The sequence below is a fragment of the Mus pahari genome, chromosome 8 (genome assembly GCF_900095145.1).
Source record: "Mus pahari chromosome 8, PAHARI_EIJ_v1.1, whole genome shotgun sequence".
NCBI lineage: Eukaryota > Metazoa > Chordata > Mammalia > Rodentia > Muridae > Mus > Mus pahari.
In genome coordinates, this window is record NC_034597.1 from 26,018,537 (window position 1) to 26,043,673 (window position 25,137).

Sequence of the window (25,137 nt, forward strand, 5' to 3'; positions counted from 1 at the left end):
TTTTTTAAAGACAGGGTTTCTCTGTGTAGCCCTGGCTGTCCTGGAACTCACTTTGTAGACCAGGCTGGCCTCGAACTCAGAAATCCACCTGCCTCTGCTGGGATTAAAGGTGTGTGCCACCACGCCCAGCTGGGTGACTTTCATTCTTTAATTTGATTTACATAGAGCTAAAATTACATTCATTTAATACTTTCCAAACCTTTTGTAAAATATTCTTGCTAGGTATGCTGCTTACAATCTAGGTAACCAAGAGATGAAGCCCTGGTCATCTTGAAGTAGCAAAGGAATGAGTTCTTAGAACAGTAACAAAAATTTAAGGATCGAGGGTCATGTGTTTGTGTTACTAATGACTGAACCAGGGCCTTTGCATAGACTAATGTTCATCCTCAGCTCTAAGAATAGAACTTTTTGGTTTTTCAGGACAGGGTTTATCCCTGGCTGTCCTGGAACTCACTCTGTACACCATGCTGGCCTCGAACTCAGAAATCCGCCTGCCTCTGCCTCTGCCTCTGCCTCTGCCTCCCAAGTATCAGGATTAAAGGCGTGTACCATCACTGCCCGGCTTGAATAGAACTCTTAATAAACACACTATTTTTTCTTAAGTTGATTATGAAGTCACTATCATATATACTAGTAATTATTTGTGATTCTGAAACACGCTTTGTTCTTTTTACAACTTACTATTTTTGTTCTGTGTTGCTTTAGTTTCCTATGCTTCTGTGATTCCTTTGTTGAAGTTTTTTGAAGCCCTAACTACTTATCAATGCTATTTATGCATGCAATTGTGGTTCTTTATTATGTTAACTTTCCTGGAAGCAAAGAAATGATATAAAACGTGAAGTTCTTAAAAAAACAGAAGTATTTCTCAAGTGGTTCTTTTGGGTATAAATCAAAATTTAAGTCTTAGTAGTGCATGGAATTTAAATTATCTCTTAGGACCTTTCAGCAGCCTCCCTCTTCCCCCTTCAAAAAAATTTCATCTACTTTTTAAAAGCTAAATTTGTCACATAGACAAGATGTTACCTTTTAAAATATATTTGCTTAGAACAACTAATTTAATACCTTTATTAATAGGTGAGGCTGTCTTCAAAGGAACCAAATCAAAAAGATGATGGAGTTTTTAAGGCTCCTGCACCACCACTCAAAGTGATAAAAACTGTGACAATACCTACTCAGCCCTACCAAGAAATAGTTACTGCACTGAAATGCAGAAAAGAAGACAAAGAAGTAAGCAGCCATATACTGTTTCACTGCACGTGGATAGATTTCTATGTGTAACAATTAGCCTTTTGTCTTAAACAAATATCACTACATTGCTAGCCACATTTTGAACCACAAACGTACCTTACTCTACGTGTCCAATACTAGTGATTCAAAAACATTTTTGTTGCCATCGAATGAGTGATTTTATAGGCGTTTTATTAAATACAGTGAGCCCATAGATTTAAATATGCTAAAGTTACAAAGAAGCGGGCTTATTTTTTTCTTGGCAGTTATATACTGTTGTTCAGCACGTGAAGCACTTCAATGATGTGGTGGAATTTGGTGAAAATCAAGAGTTCACTGATGACATTGAATACTTGTTAAGTGGCTTAAAGAGTACTCAGCCTCTAAACACACGTTGCCTTAGGTAAGATCTTAATTGTACTTTCTGTAATGTTGTGCATGCTATGTCTTTAAGTTTTTCAACTAGATGCATTCAAATTTGTTAATAAAGCTGGGCATTTAAAAATTTTTGTTGTTGATAGTGATATGCTTTTCAGTTTCCAGATGCTAAAAGATTAAATAATATATACTAAGTAATCTGAGATGGGTTTTTTGTTTTTAATCTTAGAATTTAAGCCACTGAGTGCTAGATTGATTTGGGCAGTGACGTGGGTCATCTTTTATATATGGTGATAGATTGTATATTGTATACCTTGAGTTGGTTGTATTATCTATGGATAGCAGTATTATGACTGTGAAAGGGAACTAGAATTGGTGATTGGAGGAATACACTACAGAAACTGCTATTCATTTTTATAAATGTATGTCCATTCATAATCTAAGTCTTGGTAAATGTTTTAAATTTTTGGTTTGCCCGTGGTTTTTATATTTTGTGTTGTCAATATTTTAAGCCATCTATTTCCTTCTTTCTTGTTTGGAATTATGCAAACTACAGCTAATGTCCTAGCAGTTTTTAGCTTCCTTAACATAGTCTGTTTCCTTCTAGTGTTATCAGCTTAGCTTCTAAATGTGCCATGCCCAGTTTTCGGATGCATCTGAGGGCAAATGGGATGGTTGCAATGGTCTTTAAAACTTTGGATGATTCCCAGCATCATCAGGTAGGTATTTTTAAGTTTCTGAGATTGAGAAGTATTATTAAAAAGTTGCAGTTTTTGTCTATATCAGAAAATACTTTCATTAGGTATTCATATAAGTGAATTAAAAGTTGAGTTTATTTTATTTGCTTGATAAGTAGAGATGATAGCCATACATTTTTGCATTATATATCTCATTTTTAAAGACATTTTTCTTAAGAAAAGTTTGCTTATATTAAAATACTATTCATTTGTCAGCATATTATACTGAATATTTTATACTATAAAATGATTTCCTCTATTCAGAAGTTTTTAAATATTGTTTGATAGTAATGGCATAGAAAAGGGTTTTGAAATATAGCCATGGGACTGAAGAGACGTTTCAGTGGTTAAGAGTACTGACTGCTTTTCCAGAGGTCCTGAATTCAATTCCCAGCAACCACCTGGTGGCTCACAACCATCTGTAATGGGATCGATTTCTCTCTGCTAGTATGCGGGTGTACATGCAGATAGAACACTCATATACATTAAAGAAATGTAAATCAATCTCTTTTAAAAAAAATTATAGCCATAACTTTAAAATACTTAGCTCATTGTTGGTTTTGGAAAATAGCAACATTCTCAAAAATAATAAATGGTAAAGATTAACCAACCAAAGTTAATTCTTAATGTCATCATAAGTTTAAAAAAAAAAATAGTCATTACCAAACCTGACAGTGATATATTGAGGTGACCTTGTAAGAAAGGAAATTACTTTCTAAATACAAATTGAGTGGCACAAAATTAATCTAATACCAATTCTTATAGAAATTAAAGAGTGAACATTCCTCTGTACCCAGGTTGTACAGAATAATGAGGACAAAAAGGCACAAGAAATGTGTTGTTTGCTTCATTGACCAGTTAGGTATAGTATAGACTTAAGATAAAAGTTTTTCTTAGTGCATTCTGAAGGTCTTCACTGTGACATTCTATTTTCCAGAAATGTACTTTATAAACATTTAATCAAGGGGACTGAAAAGATGATTCAGCAGTAAAGGTCCTGATTTGGTTTTTACCCATGTAAGTGAGCTCACAACCACCTGTGACTTTAGCTCCAAGTTTCTGGTCTTTTTGAACAATTAACACTTACTATTACGCATTCTTCACACACACACACACACACACACACACACACACACACCCTAAGTTCTAAGAAGAAAAAAAAAACATTCTTTAGAGAGTCTGTACTTTGGACAGTTCAAAGTCACAATCAGGTGGTTGATTTTATACATTATATTGATGAACATAATAATACAGACTTAACCTCAAATGCTCACATATCCCAAATGCACAGTATTACACAGCCATTCCTTGATATCAGTGGGAGACCGGTTCTAGGACAATATGACTAAATATTTACGTATTTCTATATATCCTCCCTTACAATGTAATTTCTTGATTATCTTAAATATCTAATAAAATTTAAATGTTATGTTAGTAGTTTTTATATTATTTAGGAAATAATATCAGGAAAAGGTTTATATATATTTAATACAAGTATAATCTGTATATGGTTGGATGAATTTTTGGGTATAGAGTGCATTCTTAGGGTATTTGTCTATCAAAGACTGATTGTGTTAACATTAATCTAAGACATACCATCTTGAGTATTTTAAGCACATTTTGTTAATGTTTTATTAAAAACAATTACTAGGTGCTAGGAATGTAGCTCAGTTAGTTTATGTGCTTGTTTAATGAACGTGAAGCCCTGGGTCTGACCCCTAGTATGACATAAAAACCTCTTATTATGCAGGCCTGTAATCCTAGCATTTAGGAAAAGAGACCAGAGTACCAAAACTTCAAGGTTATCCTCAACTACATAATGAGTTCAGGGCCAGCCTGGGTTATATGAGATCTTATCAAAAAAAAAATGAAATAAGCCTGGCATATGTCTTTAATCCTAAGACATGAGAGGCAGAGACAGGTATAACCTATGGGTTTCAGGCTACCCTGACCTACATGGTTTACACAATGAGTTCCAATGCTACATAGTGAAACTGAGTCTCAAAAACTCAAACTACACACCCAACAAAGATGTGCCAGGCCTGGCGGCACATAAGCAAGTATATCTCCATGCTGATTTGGTCTCCATAGCGAGTTCCAGGCCATCCGGACTACGTTGTGAGACCCTGTCTTTAAAAAAATGTTGTTGAGTTAAAACATTTAAAAAAAAAAAAAAAAAAATCCAGCCTTTAGTTCAAGCACTGAGGAGGCAGGGATAGGTTGACCTCTGTGAGTTCGTGGCTAGCTTGGCCTACATAGTGAACAGGACAACCAGAGCTCTGTCTGGAAAACCTAAACAAAACAAAACAAATATGGGTATGCTTGTTTCCTTTTAAAAGTTAGTTTATGAGTGTTTTGCTTGCTTGTATGTCTGTACTAGGTGTGTGCCTGGTGCTTGAAAGAGGCCAAAAGATGGCGTTGGATCCCCTAGGACTAGAGTTAGAGATTGTGAGTGAGCCACCCTGTGGGTGCTTGGAATAGAACTTGGGTCACCTGGAAGAACAACTAATGCCCATTCTTACTGCTGAGTCATCTCCTCAGCCCCTAGTTAAATTTATTTCAGTCCCCTGTATTCTGATGGTAAGCTCAGTTGTCTATACTTTATGGAGGGAAAATTGTGTTTTGATACAAAGTATAAACATATTTGTGTTACTTTTTTTTTTTAAAGAAAACAAAACTTGACATATCTTTATGCACAAAGAACATTAAAGGTATATTGCAAAAGGAAATATTTATGAAATATTTATAAAAATGTTCCATATGTCCCTCATTTAACAAAACTGTTCAAAGAAATGGGTAGTTAAACATTCTAGTTGAACATTCATTAGCAAAGGATGATAGAGAGGAAAACACAACTTTCAATCAGGGTTTTATTTATCAAATAGCTATGTTTCCCTAGGCTATTTTGAAAGAGCAGTAAATCAAGCATTATCAGGGTCTTTATCAAAACCATCAATAGGAATTTTAGACATTTTAGCTTATAAATGTCAGTAATGTCCTTGTTTCTGAAGTTGTTAGTAATTGCTTTCATGAATATTTCTCTTTTGTGGTCTGTTGAAGAATCTGTCCCTCTGTACAGCTGCTCTTATGTACATATTGAGTAGAGATCGTTTGAACATGGATCTTGATAGGGCCAGCCTAGATCTCATGATTCGGCTTTTGGAGCTGGAACAAGATGCTTCTTCAGCTAAGCTACTGAATGAAAAAGACATGAACAAGATCAAAGAAAAAATCCGAAGACTCTGTGAAACTGTGCACAATAAGCATCTTGATCTAGAAAATATAACGGTAGGTTGTAAACCTTATTTTATTTTTAAGTAATAAATACTGTTTCAAATATACATGATAAGGTGAAAACTTTTCTCTTGAAGTGTTTAAGTTGGGTTGGGTTGGGGGACAGATAAAAACTTCTTTTAAGTCTTTGGTAATTATTCTTCCTAGATTGCAAGGGATTAGCAGGCTGAAGGATAACTAAATCTCTGCCTTCAGCCCTGCTGATTATTTGATTATTTCTTCTATTAGGGCTAAACTTCCTTTATTACATCAAGAATTAGATTACTCTCTGTTGGGAAGTGGCTTTAGCCTTTAAAACCATGGGCTCATAAAGAAAAATACTCACACGCACATGTGCATGCGTGTACACACACACACACACACACTCTTGTTAAGACCAGGAATATCCTAGTTCCTACATAATCCTGTAGTATAAAGTTTAAGGCAAAGTATGATTAAAAAAGAGTCAACTTTACAGGAAAATAAAAAGATAATGAGCAGAGAAGTGGAGAAAAAAATGTGGCTCACTGGTAAGTATATGGGCAAATTCTCATGCTTACTGTGTGCAGAAAAAATATAAACCCAAATCGTTAGCACTCTGTAACTTCAGGCTGCTTAAACTAATGACCATTGAGTTTGAACATTAGGGCCACTGATGTTAACATACTTTCCTCCTTGAAATTTATCTTGTTACATTCATTTTGATAGGTTAATCCAATATATTGATTTATAGAAAAGAAAAGCTGGGTATGGTGGTTGCAGGCCTTTAATCTCAGTACTTGGGAGGCAGAGGCAGGCAGATTTCTGTGAGTTCAAGGTCAGCCTGGTTTACAAAGTGAGTCCAAGACAGCCAGGGCTGAGCCTCTGTATTACCATTATATATTATATGAAACTAACAAAAAATAGATTACTTTTAAATGATTTTCTTTCATGAAAATAAGCCATATAGTTAAATCATTTTCTTTAGTGTCGACTGTTCTGATTAAAATTAGTTTATTCACCTATAAAAGCACTTACTGTTCTATTTTTGACTTACTGAATTTTAGTAAAGAAAAATCCTCAAATTAATGCTTCAGAATTATTCTAACCTGGTGGTGGTGTCACACGCCTTTAATCCCAGCATTCTGGAGGCAGAGGCAGGCAGATCTCTGAGTTTGAGGTCAGCCTGGTCTACAGAGGGAGTTCCAGAACTGCCAGGGATATACAGAGAATCCTGTCTCAAAAAAATCAGGAAAAACGAAAAAGAATTATTTTATACCTCAGTATTCATTAATGGTATTTCTGAATTTTAGACTGGTCATTTAGCTATGGAGACATTGCTGTCCCTCACTTCCAAACGAGCAGGAGATTGGTTTAAAGAAGAGCTCCGGCTTCTGGGCGGTCTGGATCATATTGTAGATAAAGGTCTGTATGTATACATACATACATACATACATATACATACATACATACATACATACATACATACATACACACACACATACTGTAGATAAAGGTCTGTGTATGTGCATGCATACACAGAAAATGTTATATAACTTGAGTCCTAGTACTTAGGAGACAGGCAGGTGGATCTTTGAATTTGAGGCCAGCCTAGTTTACAAAACCAGTTCTAGGACAGCCAGGGCTACATAGAAGAGAAATACTGTCTTGTAAGCACAAAATTGGAGACACTGTGATCAAGGCAACTTATAGAAGGAGTTTATTGTGAGCTTACAGTTTCAGAGGGTGAGTCCATGACCAGCGTGGCAGTAAGCAGGCAAGTGCTGGAGCTGTAAGCTAAGAGTTCACATCTTTAAGCACTGAGGAGGGAGATGACTGGGAATGTCCTGAGTGCTTTGAAACCTTAGAGCCCATCCATATTACAGGCCTCCTCTGACAAGCGCATACCTCCTAATCCTTCCTAAACAGTCATACAGCCGTTGACCAAGCCTCCAGATACATGATCCTGTGGAGTCCAAATTTTCATTCAAACCATTGTACTTAATTAGCATCAGGCATAAAATTATGTTCCCATTCCAGCATATGCATATTTATAGTATATTCATAGCATGTGTGTAGGTAACGTTTGATGTTAGCTAAGAAATAATTATTGAACTTTTATATACTAACTTTTGTCTGTTTGTTTTTGCCTAGTAAAAGAGTGTGTGGATCATTTAAGTAGAGATGATGAGGACGAAGAGAAACTAGTAGCCTCATTATGGGGAGCAGAGAGATGTTTACGAGTTTTAGAGAGTGTAAGTATGGACAGCTGGACAGGGAATTATCTCTACTTGTGATTGTATGACCACTTGATGTTTTAAATATCCTGGGGTTTTTTTTACCTTTGCTTATCTGAATTAAAGTTGCAAGGATTCTTTTCAAAACCAACTGTCAGTAAATGGGCATTTTATTTTATCACTTTAAGAATGTATTGTTTTGCTGGATATGCTGATAAATAGTTGTGATCCTAAAATTGGAAGGGAAGATGTGAGTTCAAGGCCAGCATGGGCTACATAAATAAGACCCGGTCTCAACCCAGAAGCTTTTATTTGTATGTTATTGCTTCAAATCAAAGGTGCATACTAGTTTGTTTGCATGTATGTGACTATAGTTTTCTTAATACAGAAATTTGTTTGTTTATAACTAACTTGTTTATCAAACAAACACGGCCATGTCATGGTTTTGTTTTAGTTAGTATGCTTTTGATTTCTAGTTTTTAAGTCAGATTATAAGCACAGCTAAAAATGTTTATTTGACTTTGGAAAATAACACTGTTGGTGACAGTAAATATGTTTTGGTCTTTGATTTTGAATGACTTAACCTAGTTCAGCGTAGGCTACAATTTTACTGACAGTGAATTTTAGAATTTATAATTGCTGATTAAGTAGATTGGTTAGGGATTTTTAAAAACATGGAAGAGCTCTTGGCATACATAAATAAAATTGTTCCTTATAAGGTGCTATTCACTAGGTTATACATTATTTCTTTATTTAAAATATTTTAAATGGCTGGCTAAACTGGCACACTCCTTTACTCTCAACACTTTGAAGGCAGGTGAGTTTCTGTGAGTTAAAGATCAGCCTAAGCTGCATAGTGAATTCCAGGATAGCCAGGGCTATGTAGAGAGATCATATCTCAAATAAATAAATAAATAAATAAATAAATAAATAAATAAATAAATAAATAAATAACAGACATTAAAAAGTAAAATATTTTAAATATATTTATGAATTTTAAAGTATCAAGTTTGTACATTGGAGGTCTTCTGCATTTCAAAGTACTTGACAATTATGTGTAAGTTATTATGAGAGTGGTGTCTTTATGATAAATTTGTAGTTTTTAGTTGGGATCACACTGTATAACTTTAGTTGAAGTGTAGCTCACTATGTATACCAAGATGGTTTTGAACTCACAGATGAGCCTGCCTCCTGAGTGTTGAAATTAAAGATGTGTGCTACATTCTGGTTAGTAGTTCTCTTATTTTAAATATTGAAGCTATAGGTTGTACAGGTATTTCTCTGCATCGGAGCTTCATAAACTTTGCCATCTACAACCCATTTTTGCCCAGTAAATTTTTTTTTTTTTTTTTTTTTGAGACAGGTTTTCTCTGTAGTCCTGGCTGTCCTGGAACTCACTTTGTAGACCAGGCTTGCCTCGAACTCAGAAGTCCGCCTGCCTCTGCCTTCTGAGTGCTGGGATTAAAGGCATGTGCTACCATGCCCGGCTGCCCAGTAAATTTCAATATGACCCCCAATATATTAGCAATACTAAATAGGTATATAATACAAAAAGTTTTAAAATTAAACCCAAGACAGAATCAATAAACAACAATTTGGTTTTAGTTTTGGTTGGTTGGTTGGTTGGTTGGTTTTTGGAGACAGAGTCCTTATATATAGACCTAACTGCCCTGTACTTGCTATGTAGACCAATCTTGCCTCAGACTCAGAGATCAACCTATCTCTGCCTCCTGAGTGCTAGGATTAAAGCTCGTACCACTGTGCCCAGCTATTAAACAGTAATTTTTAAAGTCAGTCATTTTGACATAGCATATAACCCAAGGGTTTGCCAGTTTGATACATACTGAGTTAAACTATTAAAAGTTTTTGTTATATTTAATCAAGTGACTCTTTTTATAAGACTAGATAATTTTGTGCATATTATAATATGTAGCATTAAACAGACGTGTTTCTTAGCTGTTTGAACAGTGTTTGTTGGTGTGTGGCATGACAACACACATGATGCAAAATGTTCATGTTGTGTCGTATAACTAAGTGAATTCATTAAATGAGCCATGGGTGATAAGCATTTCTAACAACATTTTGGGATTCATTATGCATTTAATTTTTAATGAATTTGGTTATTGATAACACTGAGAAATTTTCTATACTGCCTGCTTTTTCAGTCCTTGCATTTAATTACATCTCTGTAGGTCATAACAGGAGTTTAAGAAATTGTGTCCTTAGATGGCAAGATCTGTTTCATCTTTTTATATTTTAAATTATCTGGTTAAGTGTGGTATTATTTATATAAATGAAGATTATAGATTGTTATAGTCATTTTATATCCATTCCTTTTAGGTAACAGTGCATAATCCAGAGAATCAAAGCTACTTGATAGCCTATAAAGATTCACAACTCATTATTTCATCAGCTAAGTAAGTTTTATAAACTCTCATTTATTTAAAACTTAGGAAATAAGGATATATTCTATTTTTTTCTTAAAATGTGTTGTTTGTTGAGCTTTGTGAATATGTACATTATAGATAAAAAGTTAAGAGTGTAGATTCTTGAGGTAAAATGGTTTGGTGAGAATTGCACATCCTTTATGTTAGCTATAATCCTGGACAAATGACTTGTTACAAGTTGTTTATGGGGAGGGGAAGAATTGTGCCTAGCTACTAGGATGGTTTTCATCACCAAACAAGTAGATATATCCTAGCATATACTACCATATATACATTTTTTACAGTGTATATAATACATGCAAAGATGACATGTTTGTTAATACATTTTAAGTGATTGTAAGGTGTATGTACAATATATATAAAAGAATCAAATTCTTTATCTAAGCCTAGTAGAACATTGCTTTGTATATTGTCAGTGGTAAATATTTTAGGCCTTTTGTTTAAAGTGGATTGTAACTCCATTTCTGCCACTTACTCATATCTCATTTTCCAGATCTTTGTCTATCTCCCTGACTAGCCTTCACAATTAGGCTAATGCTGCCCCCACAGTGCTTCTGTGTCTCTAGTCCTGGGTCTGTCCGATTACAACAGCTTCTTCTTGGTATCACTGTCCTAGATTTTGCTATCTCTGTCCTAGTTCTCTGGCCTTTATCTTAGCCGTCATGCCACGGGGATTTAACTTTCTCTGGGTCTCTGCTTTGAAAAACTAATCTTAAATTGCAATCTATATGACCCTTGACTGTCTTTGTAAATTTCCTCATAAAAGAACAACTATTTTAGTGTGGTTTATCTGTATATTAACCTTTTATTTGGAGAGTTTCAAATTAAGAGACGTATAGACTGAATAATGTGATAAACTCTAATTACTCAGCTTGAATAATACGTGGGTGAGCCTTGTTTCTGTCTATAACCTCATTTTTTGTGTGTGTTAACTTGAAGCAAGCTATATCATCTCCATTTCCTGTTTTAATGTAATTTTGTTAATTTTATAGGACATTATTATCCTTAACATAAGCAATTCTTCCTTATCAAGGAACTTCCTTGAAGGTTAAATATGTTTCACATTGCATTTTATTTGGCAGGTGGTGGTTGGGTTGGTTGATTGATCTGTTTGTTTTTTAGTAGCAGTAGAAATGGAACCTATGCTTATACCAGCCAAGTGGTCTGTCATTTAGTCCTACTCCCTGTTTTTTTTTTTTGTTGTTTTTTTGTTTTTTGTTTTTTTTTTTCATTAAAAAAAAATTATTCCTGATTTTAAAGTTATTTTCCTATTCTTCTTAATCTCTGAGAAATGCCTTAGTAAAGAAGTATTTAATGTGACATATTTCATCTCTTGCATGGGGTTTTCTTGTAAAATCTTTGTAGAAGTGTTGATAAAAGTCAGAATTGGGTTTTGGGAAATAGCATTCACCTATAGCTTTCAAGAAAATACTTAATAGATACTTAGTAATAACTTAGCACGGACATTTTAGTTACTAATAGCAACAGGGAAATTTTGTCAACATCCTCAAACATTAAAAATGCAAATTGTTTAGGTTTGACAGTAAAAGAACATCTTCCTAACCAAAAAATTGTAAAATATTAGGAACCTTACAGGATTTCCCCATTGCATATTAAAAATAAGCTAGGAATAGATTAAATATGTAGAATTTTTCTTTACGGGTTTTATGTGGTGTGCAATTCATGAAAAATAAACTGAAAACTGTCAGTTTACTTGATCTGTGTTAGACTTGAAGAAAAAAAAATAGTGGATTTGATGGTTGAAAGATGCCTTGGCAGCTGGAGAGGTAGATGACTCAGCAGGTAAAGATACTTGTAGTATAGACTTGACCAGAAACTATGCAAAGCTTGAAAAAGTGCATCTACTCTACAAAGTTGTCTTCTGACCTCCATATAGAATCTTTGCTTACACACATGTCACATACACTTATTAAAAATAATCAGAATTTACAGACAGACCTGTGTTAGCATTTTACTTCCTTGTTAGTGTGTGTCAGACTTGGGAATCATTGGATGTACCTGCCAGAAGACCTGTTAATGTTCCTCAATTAAAAATAATGATTTGTCTTAACGTATGTCAGACATTTGATAGTCATCTTTATCGAGTGACTTTTATATATGATACTCTACCTGCTAAGAAAACATTCTCTTCCTTATTTGCTAAATAACAACTAAGTGGAACTGAGAACTGGCATTATTTCATCAGGGCTTATGGGCGGGAGCGTTGTGGTGATATATTTTGTATTTGAGGTATCTGTAAAATATGGCAGCTCCTGTGCATAACACGTTTGTTTTGTGAGGTTCCCCCCTCCCCCTGTTGTTGTGTGGTGCTAATTGTTAGTTTGAGACAGAATGTTATTCTTTTGTCCCAGCTAGTAAACTCCTAGGCAAAACAATCCTTTGCCTTAGCCTCCTCTATCGTGGGGACTATAAACATGATGCACAACTATGGGATGAACTTATAGATTTAACTTTCTTTAGAGAGAAATTGTAATGAACAAGTGTACTAAAATTTAGCAGTTAGCAAAGTTATTAGCGTGTGTGGTACATTATTAGATATTAACATTGTAACTTTAAAAACAGGAAAGCAAAACAAAAAACCTTTAGGCCCCAGTAAATAAATTATGCCGTAATAGTGTACATTTTATTTTCTCTTAAGAGCATTACAGCATTGTGAAGACCTGATTCAGCAGTACAACCGCGCTGAAAACAGCATATGTGTAGCAGACAGTAAACCTCTGCCTTACCAGAATGTAACTAATCATGTGGGCAAAGCAGTGGAGGACTGCATGAGGGCTATAATTGGAGTATTGCTCAATTTAACTAATGATAATGGTAAGTAATAATTTCTTATGTTGCATTTGCAAATAAGCTATTCTTTTTTCTTTTTTTCTGTTTTTTTTTCCGAGACAGGGTTTCTCTGTGTAGTCCTGGCTGTACTGGAATTCACTCTGTAGACCAGGCTGGCCTCGAACTCAAATTCGCCTGCCTCTGCCTCCCAAGNGCTGGGATTAAAGGCATGTGCCACCACACCCGGCCCACTATTCTATTTTTGATGTAATGATTTACAGTATTCCTTAATGTAATTAACTTTTCTCCTATAGTCATAAGCTACTTGTATAACTGCCTAGTAAATTAAATTAGCCTTTGAATATCAAAACCTTGTATTTCATTAAAGAAATAGTCATTTTAAAATTAAAAATTTAAATGAATACTTCGTAGTTGAGTATAGCATTTATACCTATAATCCTAACTTGGGGAAAGGCAAGGGAGGCTGAGTGCCTTATAAAGTCAGTCTGAACTAGGAAGCAATTACCAGGTCAAGCAGGATTAGACTAAACCTAGGACTGAGAAAAGAAAGGAAAGGAAAGCACAACAACAAAATCATTTTAATGTGATTATTAGTGTTATCAGGAAGGTTTTTGTTTGCATTCTTCAGAGTGGGGCAGCACAAAGACAGGAGAACAAGAAGGACTCATAGGCACAGCGATGAACTGTGTCCTTCAGGTTCCAAAGTACCTACCTCAGGAGCAGAGATTTGATATTCGAGTGCTGGTAAGTTGAAGTGTGGTTACTTTGTAATTGTATTTTACCATGCCTTTAGCTGATGAAACTTTGTTTTAGTTTGGATTTAAGAATCTGTCATTTATTATATTCTGTGTTGTTTTGGTGGGTCCTTATGAACATCTTCATATTTTTCTGTTCTTAAAACATTTTTCATAGACATAGAATTATAAATGAGGGCTGGTGAGATGGCTCAGCAGGTAAGAGCACCCGACTGCTCTTCCAAAGGTCCTAAGTTCAAATCCCAGCAACCACATGGTGGCTCACAACCATCCGTAATGAGATCTGACTCCCTCTTCTGGGGTGTCTGANGACAGCTACAGTGTACTTACATATATAATTAATAAATAAATAAATCTTTATAAAAAAAAATAAATAAAAAAGAATTATAAATGAAATGGTGGTTGATAACTCAAGGAGCTAAGTGGCTCGTGCCTGTACTCCTAGCACTTTAAAGGGTGGAGTAGGAGGATGGCCATGAATCAAGGCCAGGCCAGACTATGCAAACAGTAAGACAGTTCTTCTCCAGTTCATTCAAGCCAGCTAAAAGAAAGAACAGTGTCTTTCTTAACATAGTGTTTGCAAATGGAAAAATGCTGCTTAACATTTACTTACAATAAGTTATGTATATTACATTCATTAAGTTCTTGTGTGTGATGATTATATTTTTAAATGTTTTATAGGGATTGGGTCTACTGATAAACCTGGTGGAGTATAGTGCCCGGAATCGACACTGCCTTGTCAACATGGAAACATCCTGTTCCTTTGATTCCTCCTTCTCTTGTGGAGAAGGAGATCATAGTTTAAGGATAGCTGGACAAGTTCATGCTGTTCAAGCTTTAGTACAGGTGAGCAGCAGTGACATAATTGCATATCGTATAAATTCTATAAGGTCCACTGTGCACTGTGAAGATGAAAGAAGTCAGCTGACCTCCTCAGCCTTACTGGAGGTCATTCCCTGATAGGGTCCCTAGGATCTTCAGAGGGTTCTTGGACCAGTTTTGAGAAATGTTCTTTTGTTTTGTCAAAGTTATTATCCTGTACATACCGTCTTCAAAGTCTGTATATTTAGTACACCTTTTAATGTCTGCTTAGCATTTGATATTTGGATAATTCTCATTAGTGACTTGGTACTTTTCCCAAATAGTGTGAATGGGTATATTAGGTGCTTTTTGTGTTGAACACCATAGCAACAAAAAGAAAAAGTAATTGAAGAGAAGGAATTTGGTATGTTCTCTTGTCTGTATGGATATCTAATAGATAGGAAACTATATGAATAGTCTTCCTTACATACTTCCTCCAGTGATAAGAATGCTAATGATGTAAAGACCTAGTTCTTCCTGAGAACTTATATATTTGTTATATTTTTGCTTTGTCATTGGTCTTCCAGTTAATTCATCCAGTATGTGTAGGTTTGTCTATTACTTTATTTTTTTAATTTTAGAAATGGGTAGGGATTTTTAAATTTGCTTTTGTTTTGTTTTTGTTTCCCCTTTAATTTCCTTGGAAATGTTACCTGGATTAAAGATAATTATGGAGACTTTCAATCTTGGAAACACAATATAAATCATTATTAGATTACTTAAAAACAGTATTTGTACTTCAGTTTTGGTTTTCAGTAAATGTAGGACAAAAGCTTTTTAAAATCAGATTTTGTGTAGGGGGTTGGGTTTCGAGACAGGGTTTCTCTGTATAGCCCTGACTGTCCTGGAACTCACTTCGTAGACCAGGCTGGCCTCGAACTCAGAAATCTGCCTGCCTCTCTCTGCCTCCTGAATGCTGGAATTAAAGGCATGTGCCACCATGCCCTGCTCACTTCTTTTATTATAATTGTTGTACATGTGTGTCTTTAATTACAATTGTGTGTAAGTTTATAGTGTTGGTCATGTGTGTTAAGTGCTAACCTCAGGATTGACTAAACTGGTGATATCTTTTTAATGATTTTCAAAAATAATTTTCATCAGCTATTTCTCGAACGAGAGAGAGCAGCACAATTGGCAGAAAGTAAAACAGATGAATTGATTAAAGATGCTCCTACCACTCAGCATGATAAGAGTGGAGAGTGGCAAGAAACAAGTGGAGAAATACAGTGGGTATCAACTGAAAAGACTGATGGTGCAGAGGAGAAGCAGAAGAAGGAAGAGGAGGATGAAGAACTTGACCTCAATAAAGGCATGTTAACCTGAAGTAGTAATATAGTCACAGTGAGAATAATTGTTTTTTGGTGTTTTTTTTTTTGTTGTTGTTGTTGTTGTTGTTGTTTTCGAGACAGGGTTTCTCTGTGTAGCCCTGGCTATCCTGGAACTCACTCTGTAGACCAGGCTGGGCTGGAACTCAGAAATCCACCTACCTCTGCCTCCCAGTGTGAGTTTCTGTCTGTAGCAAAACTCACTTTAATCCGGTCTGGGTTCATCCTGAGAGGCTGGCTGGCCTGAAATGGAATGTGCGAGAGGAAAATGGAGCCAAGACAATATTTTACTGATCAAAACTCGAAGTTTAATGTAGGAACTCAGTTTATATAGTGTGGGAAAAAACCCCAGTCCCCAACCCCCAGTCTTTGAAGGCACAGGTGAAATGTCCGTGGGCGGGTCCAAGAATCAGGGCACAGATGAATGTCCATAGGTGTAGGCGGGTCCAAAGGATGTCGTCTTCTGGGACAAAAGGTCTTCTCAGCAGGCGGTGGAGACAAGGCACAGCTCTGGTGGATCTGAAGGTTACTGTCAGTGGATCTTAGCGCCTGCACGGGGCTGGGTTTAGAAGGACAGTGATTAGTGTAAACAGGAAGGTAGGCTTGGTGGATAACTGTAGGTGGTCCAGTGGCTACAGAGAGCTGGGAGACCCCAACATCCCAGTTGCTGGTATTAAAGGTGTGCGCCACCACGCCTGGCTGAGAATAATTGTTTTTTGAGTTTTTTTTTTTAAACATTTGATTCGCATATTGTTATAATTTAGTTAATGTCTTTATCATTTGTTTAGTTAAGATTTGGAATTACAGTAATTCTTCTGTCTTTGAGCATGATGTATGTCTGTCAGTGAGAAATCACTTTTCTTGTTTGGTACTTCTCCTTTACTCTATAGAGAGCAGCAGCTAAGTTGGGCATGATAGTGCACAGCTATAGTTCTAGCAGGAGATAGGCTGAGGCAGAGGAATGTCACTTGGAGGTCAGCCTGGGTTTTTTTTTAATGAGACCATGTTTCTAAAGCAGAAGGGTATGATTGTCTCAGGTTCTTTTCATCTGCCTCGCCTTAAACTGGGGTATTTCATCAAAATTTACAGGAGTAGTTCTCAGAGCTTATGAGGCAAAGAGTAATAACTACCTAGCTAGAGGCAATAAATATCCTTACTAGTGAATTTATTGACTACCTACTGTTTCTACGAATTATATTTGCTTTATATATGTACATTCTGAAAAATAACTATTTGTAACTAAACCTCTGAGATTGGGGGGGGGGGTTCTTGTTTGGTTATTGAGACAAAATCTCTGTATAGCTCTGGCTGTCTTAGAACTTGTTCTGTAGACCTGACTGGCTTGTAATGTCCAAGAACTCCCTCATGAGTATTGGGATTAAGGCCCGTGCTACCACTGGCCCATAAGGCTTTGAAATGTAATACTTTCAACATTTTCCACTTAGACTGATGCTGAGCCTGTTCTCTTTTTGTTAGGCTATTCCTTCCCTAAGTTCTGATCCTCAGTCTCTTACTTAAGACCTGTGGATACAGAGAGAAATAAAAAAAAAAAAAAAAAAAAAAAAAAAAAAGACCTGTGGTTCAATCTATCTTATCAACTTATTTCGGTTGGGTGCATTTATGGCATTTGTTAGAACTATGTTTCTTGTTTATCTGTTTGTGCATTGATGAATCCCTTTGGGTTGTTAATACTTTTTCACTAGTACAGTGATGTTATTGTTTTCCAGTGTGGTAGCACCAGCCCATTAATATGTGGGGGTTCCAGTGTATTCATACTTTCAGGACTACCTTGAAGGATATTTTTCTTAGTCATTTTATTTGATGAAAAACTTTGTTTCATTTACAGCTCTCTAAAAACTGATTGTTTGTAACATCTTTATTTGTTTTTTGGTCTTTTGTGTATTTGAAGAAATGTTTCTCATGCCTACTTTTTAATCTGGTTATTGGTCTTTTATTATTAAATTGAAAGAATTCTTTATGCATTCTAAACATCTTACCAGATTAATGATTGTGTACTTCCATTTTGTGAATTCTCTTTCACTTTGTTATTGGTGACCTTCTAAAAACCAATCTTTTAAGTATGTTGCACTTTAGTTTTTTTATTTGGGTCACTTATTCATTTTGAGTCCTCTCTCTCTCTCTTTTTTTTTTTTTTAAATTTGAGATACTGAGTTGTACATGCATCATTTTTAGTAGCTTTTAAGGTGATAACAGTATAATTGATGTTATGGGGTCTATATCAGCTTTGCACTGTAATCACTACTTATTTAACTGTTTTCAGCCCTTCAGCATGCTGGCAAACACATGGAGGATTGCATCGTGGCCTCCTACACAGCCCTGCTTCTTGGGTGTCTCTGCCAGGAAAGTCCAGTAAGTAAATAATAGTTCAGAAGTGTCTCATGCATCTTTAAAGATTGTTTGCAACAGCTTCATGCCATTAATTACCTGATGCACTTAGTTTAAAACTTTCCCTGTTCACACATGCTTTTTATTTCAGAAGAGCAGCTGAAAACAGTTTTATTTATTTCCCTGTAGAAGAAAATGTCTTCCTAGTGGGTTCCTTTAAAACTTCTTTTTAAAATAGAATCTGAACATCTTTATTTCCTTTGCATTACAGGCTTTTATAGCGAGATTGGAGATGTAGTGGCTTGTTGGTCTTTATGGCTTTTTTTTAGATCTGATACATCTATCATACTCAAAACTGTTTAAGATGCAAGCCGAGGGAGGGGGGCTCAGGATGTAGCTCAATTACTAATGTGCTTGATTAGTGTGTCTGAAGCCCTGAGTTTAGACCCTACTACTCCCTAAACTGGTTATGGCAGTTATGCCTACAACCCAGCATTTGAGAGATGAAAGTAGTTAGATCAGAAAGATTATTCTTGGCCCACCAGGTTTTATTGTCCTTTTCCTTGGCTAAAAGCACTCAGCATGGGCTGGAGATTTGGCTCAGCTGTTAAAAGCACTTGATGCTTTTCAGGGTATTGGGAATTCGGTTCCTAGCACCCATGTCAAGTGGCTTATAACCATTTATGAGTTCAGCTCCAAGGTATCCAGTGCCTCTGGCCTCTAACAACACCTGCACTGTATGCACAAACCCACATGAGCACATATATGCACACATAGTTAAAAATCATCAAAATAAACTATTTTTATGTATATTAAAGCACTTGTTATGGTCATACGTGATTATACTTAAGGTCCCATCTAGTCAAATAATGTCCCACAGGACCTCCTCCTCATTTTCTTTTTAAGACATCATCCTTGGACTTCTTACTATCTATCTGGCTAAGCATTGGGCCACATGTTTCCCTCTTAACCAGTTTCAGGCTAGGAAAATGTTGGTAGCTTATGTTCATCAGGAATTATCCCTGAGAAATATGTGTCTATTTAAGTTGGTAGTCACACAGAAGTGGAGGTTATAGGTATTGGATAGTCTGTTGCCATTGAAAAAAACAAATTTGAACATCAAAAATACAATGTGAATAGGATCTTGGAACTACTGTTAGTGTTCCCTTTGAAGTATGTGGCACAGGTAGTAGGTAAGTGAAAGGTCAATAGTAGTTGCTTTAATTTCTTATTGTTGTGATTAATACATTGGGACAGTCATGGTTAAGTGTATTGATAATAGATCTTGAAGTTGTGTTAGTCTGATATGTGATCATTATTATGGATATCTGTAGCTTTTGTGTTCCTAAAAGGGGGTTTCTGAATTTGTTGACAGTGTTGTGGAGTTGTTACAGTCACAGATATGGTATATTAGTTGCCTTGTCAATCCTTATAATTAAAAAACTAGATATTACGACAAATACAAAGTGAATTGGCTTTCCCGTTGTGGAAATGGAAGAGATAAAGCACACATATAATTATGGGCCATAAGCTGCCCTCATTCTGTGGCCCAATACTTAGGAAGTGTAAGAAGGTCTGATATCATTTTGTTACCTATCTTGACTACCAATTTGCACTCCCTGCTGTTGTTGGTTCTTGCCTCTCTATATTCTTTGACTCTTGCACAGTGCCACAAGATCTAGCTTTCTTATTTTATCTCTGTCTTGTCAACAGCAATGGAATGGTGGATTGCTTTGCTACTTTAAGAACATACAGTTAAGCCTGCTTTTCTTATCTACCAATGCCAGCATGCCTTTTGGACGTTTTTCAAATAGCCCATACTGTATTTTTTCTCTTTGAACCTTCTGTACTATGAATGTTGTAATGTCCTTTCCATGGCCACTATAAATGTTTAGTTCTATATCCAAGTAAAGAGAAATTTGAACTAATGAAGGGCTTTCATTCACATCATGGAAGTTATTTATTATCGTAGAGGCATACTTTTTTACTGAGCAGTCCTTCAGAGTTACCTCAACCATTCTTTTCTCCACCATTATGGATGTTTAAATGTGATGATGATTGGGACTACTTTTGTAGATCATGGTTATTTTAGCAGGCTTTTAAATTTAAACTTCCGTGGATGGATGTTTTGCCTGTGTAGTAGTTTTCTTTTTATTGCTGTAAAAAGATCATGACCAAAAGGACTTGGAGAGGAAAAGGTTTATTTCATCTTACAGTTTACAGTCCTCCATGTTGGGAAGTTGCCAGAAACTCCTAGGAATCCTGCTTACTGACTTGCTCAACTTTTTCTGCAATCCAAGACCACCTGCCCCATCAGTTATCAATGAAGAAAATACCCCATAGACTTGTATATAGGTCAGTCTGATGGAAGCAATTCAATTGGTGTTCTTTTTTTCAAGGTGACTCTAGTTTGTGGCAAATTGACAGAAAACTAGCCAGCATATTCTACATGTATGTCTGTATATCAAGTGTCTTGTGCCTGGAGACCAGAAGGGTATTAGATCCAATGGAACTTAAGTTAGAGACAGTTATGAGCCATTATGTATGTAGATGCTAGGAATCAAACCCAGATTCTCTGGTAAAACAGCTAGTGTTCTTAACTGCTGAGCCTTCTCTGTAGCCCCTATTTTAGGAGTTTATTATATTTTTTCATATATCTATGTATAATATATATGAAAAAATAATTATTTTATAAATAAATTATATATATATACATATATACACACACATACTAGGGAGGGGTGCTGGTTTTGCTAATAAATAAAAAACAATCACCTTTCCTGGAATTTGCCCCATAATTTATCACAAATGATATATTTTAAAGATTTAGTTAATTCTTGTCTTCTAATTTACCTTTGTAGCATGGAGAATTTTCTTTCATCTTTCATCTTTTATAAGCAGCTCTGTGCGTAGAGTCTGTCTACATATTTAACTGTGCAGTTTATTTCAAACCTTTCTCTGCATTTTCAAAACTAAATATTCACAGATGTTTCTTTGTACCTTTTGCTAGTTTTGTCGTTTTCCCTTTCTTTCTATGGGTAGGGTGGTATAGAGTGGGGAATTGACCCGAATGGGCTTGCACATAGGCAAGTGAATATGGACTGGGAATGATCTATGAATTTTGGGGTCCTTTGTAGATGCTTACTACGGGATATGTAGCAGAGCCAACAGCATCAAATGAGTTACAGTATCATTTTGTATCAGCTTGACTTTTTAATCTGTTTCTTCAGATCAATGTAACTACAGTAAGGGAATATCTTCCAGAAGGAGATTTCTCCATAATGACAGAGATGCTTAAAAAATTCTTAAGCTTCATGAATCTTACCGTAAGTAACTTTTATTGTATATTGCAGTTTATATGAGTTTTTGATTATTTTCCAGACAAAGTCTTACACACAGTAGCCCAGGCTGACAATCCTCATGTTTCAGCCATTGGACCAGTGGGACCTGGCTAATTTATGTGTTTTTCAATTTAAATGTAATGGTAAAAATAATAATCCCATAGTGTTCTTCCCTGTGGCAAAATATTTAACATAAGCAGCTTACAGAAAGGTACATTTTGGTTTATAGTTTTAAAATTTTTAGTCATTTGTGGCAAGAGCAGAGTGGCCAGCTAGTAGAGAATGCCTATGTATCTGCTTTCTCCTTTTATTCCAACTCTGCTGTGGATGATGCCACCCACAAACAGAAAATTATGTGGCAAAATGCTATATTACTAAGGCAATGATTTAATTTCAGTGTACTCTTTACTACATAGACTTTATTTGATACCTTTTTTTTTTTTTAACCATTTTGTTAAGTATTACCTATCATTTCTCTCCTTCCCCTCTTAGTGTGCTGTTGGAACTACAGGCCAGAAGTCTATCTCTAGAGTGATTGAATATTTGGAACATTGCTAGCTGCTTTACCTTTGCTTCAGGTGCTTGGTAATGCTGGAGCTATCCTTAGACAAAGAAAAGACAAGAAAGAAGTCCTTGAAGATAGACCAAGAACATTCATCAGTATCATTCGTGTTTGGATTTTTATGATCACCTGATTTCTTCATCATGCATTCTGCGTTTGCTAAATGACAGTTACTACCAATCTGCAGCTATCAAAAATGAGGGAAAAGGTTCAGGCTGTTAACAATCCCATGCAGTATTTAAATACACTTACTTGGCAGAGTCTATACCCTCCCCTTGTTTCCTTGCTTTATTTCCGGCAAGGTTTAAAGGGGGAAATTTGTGCTGCTGTTAGTGCAACTGCTGTGTATGTTGAGCCACTGTTGTCATGCCAGTCAGGTGCAAAGGCAGCTTAGCTACTGAGGTATTGAATGTTCTGAGGACATTCTAGACAACAGCTTAGGTCCTTTTTCAGGCTCATTTGCTTTTGCTTTTTGTTGAATGATTCCAATCGTAAATAAAGCTTTTAATAATTTTGTGAATTTTTTGGTTGTTGTTCCCTGAACTACTGTCTATATTTAAAATGAGATGGAATCCAAAGACACAAGGGATTAATAGTATATTTTTTTATTCTTGATTAGGTTTGGGTGTTGAACTATTTTTCACTTCTGAGACCATGACCATATTCAATGTCATAACATTATGTGTCATAGCTATAGGCACAAGAAAACAAATAGCAGTTTGAGGGAATATTATATTATAAAGATAATGTGCCCTGTTAAAGGATTAAGCAAAAATAGACAAACCCAGGGTAGTTTACACTTAATGCTAGGGAGGCTCTTGAAACATTGTTAAGTTTTGAGGGACGTTCTCTAGATATATTTTCTAATGTTCAGTTCAGTAAATATAATAAGGAAGCTAAAACACCAATGTGGAATCCGTTTTTCCAGATAGCGTGTATATTCTTCTATAGAGTGACAGGATCAATTGCATAAGCGCAAAGCCTTAAAATTGCTGGTGTAGAGAAAACCCTTTTTTAATTCAGATTCTATGTTCATAGAGCAATTGTTTAGAAAACGGTTGTGGAACACACAGAACATGGTTTATAGGGTAAATTTCATAATTTTTTTTTTTTTGTATTGTTCAGACCACTGGTTATACATTTTCTCCCTTTTTATTAATTGGCCTGAGGACAGGCTTTCCAGAGATGTTTCATTAATACTTTTAATTACCTTTCAGATAGTTACATTATGTTTCTTCATTGGATTTGTAAAACTTGAAGCCATAAAAATATTAGTTTGGTGTGTATTGGGGAAAATAGCAAAAAGTCTAATTTTGACTCATTTTAGACTTTGTTATTTCCTTGTATAAAGTAACAAACCGGGGCTCTTGTATCAGTGCCAGCTGTAATGTTTTTTAGGTGCAGTGGCTGCCTTCTATTGTCTTCCTATTTTTGATAATGCAGATTGTTGGGAAATCTATAAGGAAGTAACTGACTCTAGGCAAATTGTTTTCTTCCTTCTACCTGCCCAAACCCCTACCCATCACCTTTTAGGAATACAGTATGCCAGTGTAATGTGGGAATCATTGAGACTGTATTTGCCCTGAGTACCAAACTAATTTAGTGAACTTTCTTTTTTTTTTTTTTTAAACATACCGGTAAATGATGTCCACAGATTTCCTTAGATATATTTTAATCAATTGTTTTAAAATACATGGATATTTATTAATCATTGGATTTGGGGACAGATTTTTGACTGTGGCAGATGGTAAGGAACAGAACAGTAAACAGTTGGATGAGATCAATCAGGGCGAATTACATTTTTCTGTTACACTGGTGATCATTTGATAATTGATTTACCTCAGTGTTTAACAGTTTTGTTTTGTTTTAAAAATACTAACTAATTGTCAAGCACTGATGAGATGCAGGTTTGGTGGGTGGGCTGTGAGGAAGGCCTCACCTTCCCAACTGCAGTGCGCCTCTGTTTTAGCCTCAGAAAGCTCTCACTCTAGGGTGCTTGAGGCTGACTTGCAAAGTGACTAAAGTTTTAAGGTAACCTTTTTTCCATTGTAAATATTTCTGTAAATACTACCAGTTGGATATTAGAACAGTAGGATACTTTTCTGAATCCAATCCTATTTTTATTTTATACAGTATTTCTCAGCTGTGATCTTTGGAGCAAAAGCCAACGGCAGGAAAAAATAGTTTGTACCAGTTTCATGAAGTATGTCTTTGGGTTTTTGTAAATAATTTTAACTCAAATAAAATTGCTACTTTAAATACACATGTTGTCTTTAACATAAGTCTATTGACCTGTTTTGGAGGAAGAAGTCTCAAAACTTGATATGGCCAGCACACTGTGTCATTTGAGCATAAGTGTCCAATTTTTCTTAAATATTGTATATACTTCTAAGTACTGGTCTGAATGGATGTAACTGATTAGCACTTTGGGCTGGTTAGGGATGGTAGTTTTCTGAGTGTATAGTTAAATCCTTACTTGGAAACTTTTGGCTTTCTGAATATGACTGTAAATTTCTTTGCTTTTGAGGTTTGATAGCCATTTTTTAAGCTTTTAATTTTTCTTGTTAGCCTTAAAGATTTTTACATTTACAAGTATAGTCTCAACCCTGCCTTACTCGATTTAGTCGCAAGAGTAGGTTTCAGGATTTTCCCCTGAATTTTCCATTTCCTCTCCCCATTTATACACATATACAAGTGTAAAACCACATGTGAGAGTGGACAGATGGTGGAGGTGCTAGACTTGGGAAGACCTAAATCACACACATTGAGTTTGAATCCCAGCTCTGGTAGTTGCTGTTAAATTGGAGCAACAACTTTCTCCTCCTCCTCCTCCTCCTCCTCCTCCTCCTCCTCCTCCT

The 25,137-nt window shown here is 35.7% G+C and overlaps 1 protein-coding gene across 3 annotated transcripts in view; it reads left to right on the forward strand.

Annotated features, from left to right (window-relative positions):
* Positions 1-24,542, forward strand: part of Wapl (WAPL cohesin release factor) — a 66,230-nt gene extending 41,688 nt beyond the window's left edge. For 2 of the 3 annotated variants that reach the window (XM_029541386.1, XM_029541387.1), the window contains exons 6-19: positions 1,075-1,227; positions 1,494-1,630; positions 2,213-2,324; positions 5,403-5,630; positions 6,908-7,019; positions 7,749-7,849; positions 10,172-10,248; positions 12,938-13,113; positions 13,718-13,833; positions 14,526-14,690; positions 15,807-16,014; positions 18,312-18,400; positions 21,607-21,702; positions 22,210-24,542. In XM_029541386.1, the coding sequence (XP_029397246.1) occupies positions 1,075-1,227; positions 1,494-1,630; positions 2,213-2,324; positions 5,403-5,630; positions 6,908-7,019; positions 7,749-7,849; positions 10,172-10,248; positions 12,938-13,113; positions 13,718-13,833; positions 14,526-14,690; positions 15,807-16,014; positions 18,312-18,400; positions 21,607-21,702; positions 22,210-22,275 (1,836 nt within the window). In that variant the 3' untranslated portion in view covers positions 22,276-24,542. The remainder of the gene's footprint in view (positions 1-1,074; positions 1,228-1,493; positions 1,631-2,212; positions 2,325-5,402; positions 5,631-6,907; positions 7,020-7,748; positions 7,850-10,171; positions 10,249-12,937; positions 13,114-13,717; positions 13,834-14,525; positions 14,691-15,806; positions 16,015-18,311; positions 18,401-21,606; positions 21,703-22,209) is intronic. The other variant, XM_029541388.1, reaches the window with a different exon arrangement.
* Positions 24,543-25,137: the final 595 nt, after the last annotated feature.